The sequence below is a fragment of the Mercenaria mercenaria genome, chromosome 16, assembly GCF_021730395.1.
Source record: "Mercenaria mercenaria strain notata chromosome 16, MADL_Memer_1, whole genome shotgun sequence".
In the NCBI taxonomy this organism is placed as follows: domain Eukaryota; kingdom Metazoa; phylum Mollusca; class Bivalvia; order Venerida; family Veneridae; genus Mercenaria; species Mercenaria mercenaria.
The window spans coordinates 65,031,090-65,042,251 of NC_069376.1; the positions used below are offsets into that span (position 1 = coordinate 65,031,090).

General features: G+C 34.4%; 1 protein-coding gene across 1 annotated transcript; it reads left to right on the forward strand.

The window, feature by feature from the left end:
* The first annotated feature begins 744 nt into the window (after positions 1-744).
* On the forward strand, positions 745-10,711 carry LOC123540236 (uncharacterized). The gene is made up of 5 exons (XM_045325083.2): positions 745-872; positions 8,324-8,474; positions 8,837-8,895; positions 9,231-9,320; positions 9,723-10,711. Exons 2-5 carry the CDS (start codon positions 8,332-8,334, stop codon positions 9,854-9,856), a joined length of 426 nt encoding a protein of 141 aa, XP_045181018.1. The 5' UTR covers positions 745-872; positions 8,324-8,331; the 3' UTR covers positions 9,857-10,711.
* The last annotated feature ends 451 nt before the right edge of the window (positions 10,712-11,162 follow it).

An 11,162-nucleotide genomic window follows, 5' to 3' on the forward strand; every position in this document is an offset into this window, starting at 1 on the left:
TTCATATAATGTAAGACAATAGACTTAGTACTGATAAGATAATATCACCTTTCAGATTATTTAGTATTCAGTTACAGAAAGAATTAAGAATTTTCAAAACTTTTTTTAACTTCTAGCAGATATACATGTAATCAATTTGGTCAGATTCGCGCTATTTTTAGTCCGAACAGGTGTTGTATTCAAGCGGTCTTAACATAAAATTTAGCCTGGTGACCCATACATTTTTAGCCATTTTTATGCTCACAATACAATTATTCATACACAAGAAAAACAGGAAAAAATTCTATAAAATAGTTTTTTTTTCAAAATTGAAAAATATATTCTTCACTATGGGTATTTTTCATTGAGAAAAGTTAACAAAAGTGAATAGGAAACAAGATTGTTGTTTTCATTTGTACCCATTATTGTAAGGATATAGTATTACAATTATGACTGTGATATCAAATAAGTATATAATAAAATCTGTAAAAAGAATAAACCTTATCGTGCTGTCTTGATGTATATTTTGGTTGGTATTTATAAAAAAGTAGAAAATTATGAAAATGTTGAAAAGTCGCTGGCAGTTTCAGCAACAGTTGGTGTGTTCAAATCAATTTTTCACAAAAACAAGCCTGGTGACCCACTGTTTTTATTTATTCATTGTTTTCAGCACAAAATTCTCTTTAATAATGTTATACGTAAGATTACAGGTCATTATTAATGTTATAAGACATTCTTCGGCGCTGGCAACTATAAGTTGTCTTGCTGATACAGTATCTATGCTGAGAGTAATGCAATCAAACAATAAATTTGTCCGAGGATTTATGTATATAAATAAGGGTTTAATTCGCTATTCAAAGCAGAACAGCATTTGATATATACAGAAGACACAGGTATGTACTCTCTTTCATTCTAATTTTTTTTTCTTTTTTTTTCTTTTTTTTTTTTGGATTTAACGTCGCACCGACACATGATAGGTCATATGGCGACTTTCCAGCTTTAGTTATCATTTAAAATTTCTTGAGGTAGAGTTATAAGCATATAAAAATGTCTTGTATACATTTCTTACATTTTTATATTACCTACTCGTTTGGCTAAATTGGTAGAATCAACAGGATTCTTTCTTTCTTTATCTACTTGGATATCAAAAGGTGGTTTAAAATATAAAAAATATATCTTTACAATTTAAATCAACCTAATAAAGTAATCGAATATGCCTTTGGAGGAAAATTCCGATTTGAGAATGGATCGGACAAAACATTTTATCTTAAAATCAATTGGAAACTTCAGTGGGCAAATGGTAGTATTTACGTCGCAGGTACCTGCTAGGCTGATATCACACGTGCAATTTTTGCTCGATTCGCTTTTACAACAATTAATTTAAATATAATAAAGCCCGGGTGTCACAGACCGACTAGATCCTTTTTCATGTAGTATATTTGACCATCAAACCTGCTAATTTTAGTAAATATCTCGTTCTAAATCGTATTCAATGATTGATACCAGTTACATTCTCAAATATTCTTTGGAAAACCAGAGAGATTATCAATAACATTTAAGATTTACGGCTCGCTCGATGTACCTTGACATTTTAAAATATAGACTGCGTTTTGGGGGGTCTCAAATGTTTTGATAGCCCAATATTACTCAACAGTCTGAAATGATACCACTTACATTTAAGAAAAAAGACCAAATTAATGATAATAGCTATGTTATGGTTAATACTTTATAAGTAAGTAATGGAAACATTTTTAGATTCTTCATCTTTGCTGCAGATTTAATATAATGTATTTATATGATACGCGGTACTATTATGCATAAATCTGCTTGTTAATAGGAACTTCATTAATTCGTACTAAGTAGATATATTAATCAAATTTTCGTTTTAAATGTAAACGAATATCAATAACAAAATAGCGTGAACATTTGATAAAGTGTGCACGATTCATTGACACCCGCGTTCAAATAAAAAAGTTTCTCTCATCCTTGTTATCAATTACCTGTCGGATAACACAAATTATCAAAATGCTATGTACTGACAGTGTTAACACATTTTCAAAATTACATGTATATATGTATTCTTTGTGCTTCTTCGAAAAAAATAGCAAAAATTGTTTAATGTCAACATCTTTACAACTGTTTGCTTTATTATATATTTTGATTAAGAAATAACAAATTTATTCCTATATTTGATCAGTTAGTCAAATATTGGCTGGAGTTCGGATGCGTAATGATTAAATCACTGATACGTATTACGAGTGATTAAATTATTCCCTTCCGAAAGACTACCTATAATTTATTGACTGAATTATTGGAACATATGTATTATTTTGATTCTAACTACACAAACGCTTCGCATTTTACAGCACTACGTTTTAGCTCGATACGTCGTGCTGTTATAATTAACTCCACACGGTTGGAAAGCATGGCAGAACGATTTTTTACCGATATTTCTTAATCTTTATCGATAAAAACTGTATAATGATCCTATGACTGTTATAATAGAAATCGAAGGAAAACATTTTATGCAAAGCATACAGTTCAATAGTACACGTGACCTATAATGACACTCAAATACAACATTCGGCATACACTGGAGTTTGGACGATTGTAACATGGGTCATAAGTCATTTATTGTTATAGTAATTGAACTTTTTTGGTGCTTGCATTAAATGCGCTTAGATGGCCAGTCAGATGACGCTGCGATGTTGAACTGGGGCAACTTATCTTATGGTAGACCGGCAAAGTGTAATGTATCACTACCATTTAACACTCTAAAATTAAGCTTTTAAACAGCATACAAGGGAAGCGGAATCTCTTATTTAACAATTATCGTGGTTTGAAATGAAACAACAATGTTTTTTTCGAAAATTAATTTATAGGGTGTTTGCAAGCAGTTGCTGCCGGTCGTGTTAGAATTGTTAATGGTCTACTTCGGAGGGAATATCGAACTTCTTTTCTCAAAAATGAATTGCATTAAGGTGTGTTTTTTAAACAAGTGTGTATGTAACATATCTAACAAGGTAATCTGTGTTAGTAAAATGATGACTTTGAATCTTATTTAAGATATAGCAGTATCTTGTAAATTTGATGTTTTATTTTGTTGAAAGAAACTTTATTTGTTGGTATATTTATCAAGTAATGTTTCATTAAAGATAAAATCTGGACCGTAAGATATTACTTAACCGTTAATATTAATTCAAACAAAAAAAAGGCTTCACATGCAAATATTGTCATGTCTTAGGAGGCCTGCACTGTTTTAAATGTTCTTGAAATTAAAGAATATACATGATATCATTAATTCTTTCCTTGAACATAAATGGTATCATTAATTTTGTCAATGAACTTAGATGTAAATTATATGATTTATTTTGTCAGTTACTTTAAATGGTATCACTTCCCGTCTTTAGAGAAATATTTGGCGATTAGGGCCCTATATATGTCAAACGACTTAGTACGAGTACCAAGTATATTTGCAAAACAGGCCATAGTCGGACCACGGCACTGTATAATACTTACAAATATTGTTGCAAAAAGTCAGAAATGCTGTCAATGTCATTCGAATCGAGCCAGTATCTGTACATGTAGTTTCCCTATTGTAGATGCTCCAGATGGAGGTAACCATTGATTGCAAAAGAGATTTCAAAATTCATTTACCACATCTGGCGATTGTTAATGTTAATTTTATAAAAACAAATACTGTCTTTTTCGTTTATCGGATTGATGGATCTTTTCGCGAGATATCAATGCAGAATCTTTCTACTTTACATACCTTGTCCTTTGTTAGACAGATGTCTATATTTTTCTGAAAGACCTCTTTGAACAAAAGAATTCTCGTGCAGAGGTCTAGCTGTTCTGACCCAGACCTGAGCACGCCAAAAAGTGATGAAATAGCATCTATTAAACACATAAATATGTTTCAATAACATGCTTTTCTGGTGATTTTATCATGATTGATCATGATTACCTAATAAAATAGTCAGTGGTTTTTAAACGGATTTTCAAGAAAAACGTGCGTAATTTTATAAACATTTCTTGTTTTTAAATGCACCTTACATGTATTTATGATCAAAATGAGAAACAAATCCTAATTTCAAAGCCGTAAAAGAGAGGAAAAATTTGTAAGTGAAATCAAAACTAGAGCTGCTTTTGAGAAAAGCGCATGTCTCCCACAACTGCCTAATCATCTTAATAGTAAGTCAGTCTTTATATACTGTTTACTCTCTACAAATATACCTTTGAAGAGTAAAACGGCTGATTTTGGGTAATTCAAAGGCCATAATTCCGAAGTGCCTGGGCCAGTTTGGATGCTTATCGAATTTGGCCGAGGACTTATGGTCAAACACATTTTGTTCAAGTTTGGTGAAGATTGGATGAGAAATGTTCGACTTAGAGCGCGGACAAGAGTAAAAGGCCGGTTTTCTGTAATTCAAGAACCATAATTCCGAAGCGCCTTGACCAATTTGGCTAGTTATCGAATTTGGCCGGGGACTTGTGGTCAAACACATTTTGTTCAAGTTTGGTGAAGATTGGATGAGATATCTTCGATTTAGAGTGCGGACAAGAGAAAAAAGGCCGATTTTCGGTAATTCAAGAGCCATAACTCCAAAGTGCCTGGGCCGATTTGGCTAGTTATCGAACTTGGCCGAGGACTTATGGTCAAACACATTTTGTTCAAGTTTGGTGAAGTTCGGATGAGAAATGTTCGACTTAGAGTGCGGACAAGATTTGTGACAGACAGACACACAGACTGGAGTAAATCAATATGTCTCCCACACCATTGTGTGGCGGGAAACATAATAATAAGTGAAAATAAAGAATAACCGCACTACCACTGAGGCAAACAAAAAGTTTACAATTCACCATTTTCCAGAATATTCCAGTCAAAACATTATTTTCAAACTTTTGAAAAACTGAATATTAAGCAACACAGATTTTAATAATATTTGCAAGGGATGGTTGCGGTTTGTGCCTTTTCACTTATCCTCAGTATGTTTTATAATTATGAGCATATCTTATACTGCACAAGTAATGCTCCATGCAATTTTTAAACATCTAGGGATATATCTTAAAAATGTCAGCTGCATTTATGATACGATGTCACTGCAGTCACCCTCTCACTTACTTCTTTAAATGTGTGAAATATTAAGTTAACCATTTATATAGTTTTCTAGTTATACTCAGGACAATCTTTTATACTAAGGGGATATATTTCAAATCCTGAGTCGGGTTCTTTAAAACTTCACTTCTTTCAAAGTAGGGGGATAATCTCTTACATAATTTTCGAATCGGTACCGGACAGACAAGCTTCTTTCGAAAAGAGAATAAAAACGCTGTTCTTTCAATTAGACAATTTTACCTTCAACATACTATGTGAATACATTTTCAGGACTTCATGACTTTTGACTTATACGTGTGATATTTATCATTGAACTATTGACCTGGGTATTACGCACGGCACGTCAGATCAATGTGATTATCACTCAGAAAAGTTATTATAAAATCCAGCCATAAATGACAAACTTCTGGCAAGGAAACTGTGTCCCGTTTGTTCCATGATAAGCTGTTCATGAACGCCTTCCTGGAACAGACGTGTGGCCATAGTAAACCGTAGTGGATACGATTATATGGTGCTAATTGTACATCATACTTTCATTTTTTATTTGATAAATAAACGTCAAATTCGACGAGGACGAGATTTGTGTGACCTTTGTCAAATTATATCAAATTTCTTTATGGTCGATTACAGTAAAAGGTTTTTAAACAGTTTTGGCAGTCTGTTGGTGTTGTGTGACAAAAATGTCCATAACTTTCTCTACAAAATTGAAAATATTTTTTATTTTACTTTTCTGATGTTTCATATTGTCTACCGGTATCGATGTACTGTTTTGGTAGGCAGGCGATTATTATCCTGCATAAAACTTTCAGATAATATTTGTTGGGGTAACATATCTTCCCGGTCTTACATATGCACTAATGCCACTTTCTCCACCTATATAAACAAGTGAATGAAGTATTGCCATGCAATATAAAGTCCCCTACTGGAAGGCGCCTAATTTTCTCTACTGCAGTGTAACATAATGAATTGATATCTGTCAATGATGTATAAACAATATTGTACTATATATACGATATGTTTTAACAAAACACTTGGATTAAAATTTTGCATATATAAAAATCTACAGTTGTTTTCATATGGATTTTTTGGCCGATTATAAAAAAGTTATAATATAAGTTATTTATAGTAACAATAAAGGGAAATTAATCCTAAAAAAATATATATCATATAAGTCCACCAGAAACTCTTTTTCAGGTAGAGATAGGTCAAAATGCACCTAAAAATTGGATGTAACATGCATGTTGTACCACAGAAAAGTGGTCTTGATTTTTCCCTACGGCCAGTAATAAAGAAGTTACAATATAATCTATTTATAGTAACAACAAAGGGACTTAATTCTAAAAACAAGGGTGCCTCATGGTGGTGAAATTTGTGCCAAGTTACATCAAAATCCCTCCATGCATGAAGACGAAATGCTCTGGACAACGTCATTCTTGAATTTGATCTTTGACCTCTAAGTGTGACCTTGACCTTAACCTAGGGACCTGGTTCTTGCGCATGACAATCCGCCTCATAGTGGTGAACATTTGTGCCAAGCTACATCAAAATCCCTCTATGCATGAAGAAGAAATGCTCCGGACAAAGTCATTTTTGTATCTGACCTTTGGCCTCTGTGTGTGACCTTGACCTTAGACCAAGGGACCTGGTTTTTGCACATGACACTCATTTGTGCCAAGTAATATTAAAATCCCTATAAGGATTGTTGAGTTATAGACAGGACAGGAAAAAAATCCTATTGACCTTTGACCTCCAAGTGTGACCTTGACCTTTAAGCTAGGGTTATGGGTGTTGCGCATGGCATGTCATCTCATCATGGAAAATATTTGTGCCTAGAAATTTTTAAATCCCTTGATGGATGACAGAGTTCTGGACCGGACAGGACAAAAAACATATTGACCTTTGACCTCCAATTGTGACTTTGACCTTTAAGCTTGGGGTCTGGGTTTTACGCATGACATATTGTCTCATCATGGGAAACATTTGTGCCAAGTAATATTAAAATCCCTTCATGGATGACAGAGTTATGGACCGGACAGGAAAAAACCCCTGTTGACCTTTGACCCCCAATTGTGACCTTGAATTTTAAGCTAGGGGTCAAGCTTTGCGCATGACACGTTGTCTCACCATGGAACATTTGTGCCAAGTAATATTAAAATCCCTTCATAGATGACAGAGTTATGGACCGGACACGTAACAGACCCTGTTCAAGCCATGAAAACATTTGACTGCCAAGTGTGACCTTGATCTTTGAGCTAGGGGTCCGGGTTTTGCGCACGACACGTTGTCTCATCATGGGGAACATTTGTGCCAAGTAATGTTAAAATCCCTTCGTGGATGGCAGAGTTATGAACCGGACAGGAAAAAAGCCCTGTTGACCTTTGACCTCCAATTGTGACATTGACCTTTGAGCTAGGGGTCCGGGTTATGCGCATGACACGTCGTCTCATCATGGGGAACATTTATGCCAAGTAATATAAAAATCCCTTCACGGATAACAGAGTTATGGACCGGACACGAAATTGCGGACGGACGGACGGACGGACAGAAGGACGAAATGACGGAAAAGCGCATTCCTATAGTCCCCGAAACTGGTTTTCTACCAGTAAGGGACTAATAAAGCACGAGAACAATTATCACGCCATAATTTCTACAAATAAAAGTGATTTTCTAAAAGTCACATTAATTCCTTACCTGTATGTATTCTGTGTCAGGAAAATATTTATTAAGTTCATTATATCATCTGAGATGTAATGCCTTCGATAAAATTTCGTCAGAATCGTAACCGCTGGACATTTTGAGAAGGAATGACGGTATGTAAGTTGGATATCGGCCTTTCTCTGCAGGAAAGACCTGCGCACTGGCTTCTCGAAACACCTCGAGCACTTCGCGCTTTCGGTGTTCACAAGAAGCCCGTGCGCAGTCCTTTCTACAGAGAAAGGCCTCGTACTCGGTCGATATCCTATACGTAAAGCACATTAGATAATACTTTGGGTACTGCAAAAGAAATTATGTATTTATTTATTTACATTTGGGAGTTAATCACATAACTTGCTGTAAACCCAGACAAGCCTTTAACTAGCCAAGTTAAAGTCACGTACTTATGTTGAGTCAAAATTTTGAAAATAGTATATACAGAATATTTCATGTTTTTCTTTGAACTTGTAATTTGGTAATTACCCTGACCACATATTTTTGTAATTAAAGGGTTTTTTTTTATTTCTCTAGACACTAACATGGATACCAGGATCTTACCGTTATTTCTAATGTTCTTGACACTAGCTGTCTGCAAACACACTAACAACTCTGACAAAGGACACGATGCCCAAGGAAAAGGACACAAAGGCAACAAACACCACCATAAACACCCTGGACTTGCGTAAGAATTTCGAATTTGACGTCATTACAGCCATTACTGCTGTAGAATTTGAAAGGACCGTGTCAAGTTTGATACATACATATCGTTATTGTTAAACGCATCCCAAATCGTGATAATCAATGTCAGAATTAGAAATTCTTGTAAATGAATTCAAAATATGACTCCAAGTGTTGCGACTGAAAAGCAATGCTGTTACCTAATATATATATATAATGTAAAGTAGATAACAGCATATATATGATTTCTTATCTAAATTTGAAACAAATGTTTCGACTAAATTATTAAAATATACACATAGATGTTTTGGTCTGAGCATATTTACAGTAAATCATAAAATTTAATGTATTTTAACCTTTTCTCAGGAGGGAGTTGTTGGAATTACGGAACAAACATCTCTCACAAGATATCAGAGACAAACATGGTTTGTGATTCTTTTTCAATCATGTAGTATATCCAAGTAATCCAAACATTATTTCTGTGAGATCATAGTTTTCATTCAAATGTACTGTAAAATTACCTCTATGAACCGATTCTTCTCTCAGTTTCATTCGTTTCATTCTATCTTCATGACTCATTTTTACCTGTCTGAAACAGTATCCTCCTTTACTACTACTTTTAAGTCCGATCAAACATAATTGGTTGCATACGTGACAACTATGTGTTAGGTATTAATGTATTGTTTAAATTAGTACAGTCAGTAAAAGGAGAAACTAATATTTCTTATTCTAATTTTTCGACCTGAATCTGTATTTAAAGTTTCTGAAAGAGAAGAAAACGTGTTAGCTGACCTCAAAGCCCTACTAGCGGAAGATGGTGGTGATTCAGAAGATATGCAGCGGAGAGATGGTATTATTAAGTTATTGACAGAGCGCGTAGAGATTGATAAATCTTCTTATTATACCTTAAGTAAACGCTCACTGGGATTCATTTTGAATATTGTCCAGGGTGATAGTCATTTTGAATTTCACGGTCATGTGTTATTCAAAAACACCAGACATGCATTCTAACGCAGCAAGTGGTTTTGGTACCGCCGTTCAGTCAGTATGATCTTGTATATACATTTGATAACAATCCTTGATATAATACATTGGGTAGCAATACTTCAAGTACGTTCAATTTTTACATGGTATTCAATATGCATGGTCAGTTGTCTGATTTATCGGTGTCCGCATTTAGAAACTTAGGCTTCGTTAAATATTTGACTGGTTTACATGTATCAGATACCAAAGGCTAGTGTTATTTTTTCAGAAAGTGATGCCACTAGCACCACCGAAGACGAAGACGAAAGGTCAGAAACTGAGAGTACTGATGAGTTGGACAGGAGAAGTGAGGATAGTGACGACCTTGACCTGTTGTCTTTACTTGCTAGACGGAAGATATAAATTAAACTTTATATTGCAAGACTTTGAATTGGATATGTGCCGCTTGTTTAAGGAATGTGATTTTTAGACATGCTTATTGCAGTATCATTTATAAATATATTCACATCCGACATTTCCTGCTGATTGAATACCAGTATCATGTATTTTAGTTTGCATATATATGTATCTTATTTTCACAGAGGCTCCTTTAGCACAATAACTTTTTTCAACGTCTGTCTGTGTGCAAACTAATCATTTACCTTACCCATTATAAGAGAAATCCGAAGTTATTTCCCCTGTACAGACAGCAAGTACAGAAATAGACAGAGTCAATACGGTCCAGTCATTCTCGTTTTGAGCTTCTCAGTTTTTATTTGCGCTTTCTGTCCTTTGTCATCTGCTTCTTTACTATGACTGTACATATTTCTGCTCGTGATTAATAATTCAAAATGCAAAGATTCAAAATGGAGTTTGTTATTCAGATGCTAGAGTTGTGTATTAACATAAATTTCATTTTAGGTTTTCGCTTTTTGCATAGATCTGCTCGTCTAGTTGTGATGTGGATAATGGTCTAAATAGATGTACAAACTGTGTTCTGAAACCGAACCCGTTACAAATTCTTGTTTCCAAACGATCTTCTTATAGATTTTTTGAACCAGAGACAGCAGCTTTATACCAACTAAAGCCAAATCCAATGGTACCGGATATTTCAAATAAATCATTCTCCAACACAACATAGAAGAACATTTTCGTATACAATATGTTTACAATGGTACCCTGGTTGCACTATGTCGAGCTTCTAGTGGAAAACAATGAACGGGAACCACTCGATGATAATATTAAATGTAATTTAGTTAAAATAAATTGAAAAAGATATATTGTTTTGTGTGCATTACTGATATATTTGAATCATATACGTGCGGTGTGGCGACAGTAAAGGGTCACCCCGACTCTTGATTAAGTTTTGATATTATTTGTCATCCATTTAGAGTATGGAAGCCCCTTTAATAATATGTAATGTTACAACACAGCAGTCTTCTTAAGCCGACTATGAAAGAAAAGTGTTGATGTTCTTATGTTATAGACTCACTGGTATGGTAACCCTGCTTCCTGTGAACGGGCATTTCGAAGGTGGGAAGCGCGACAGTACGATAGAGAAGCGCAACATACGGTGTCAATAACACGACAGTCCTTCTCCACCGTGGTGTCATCATCGTTCTATTGTGTTGTTATTCGTTTGATAAAACTTTTTTCAATGCACATAAAATGTAGCAAATTTTGTCAAAATGTATAATAAAATACTGTAAATGCAGTGATAAAATATCAA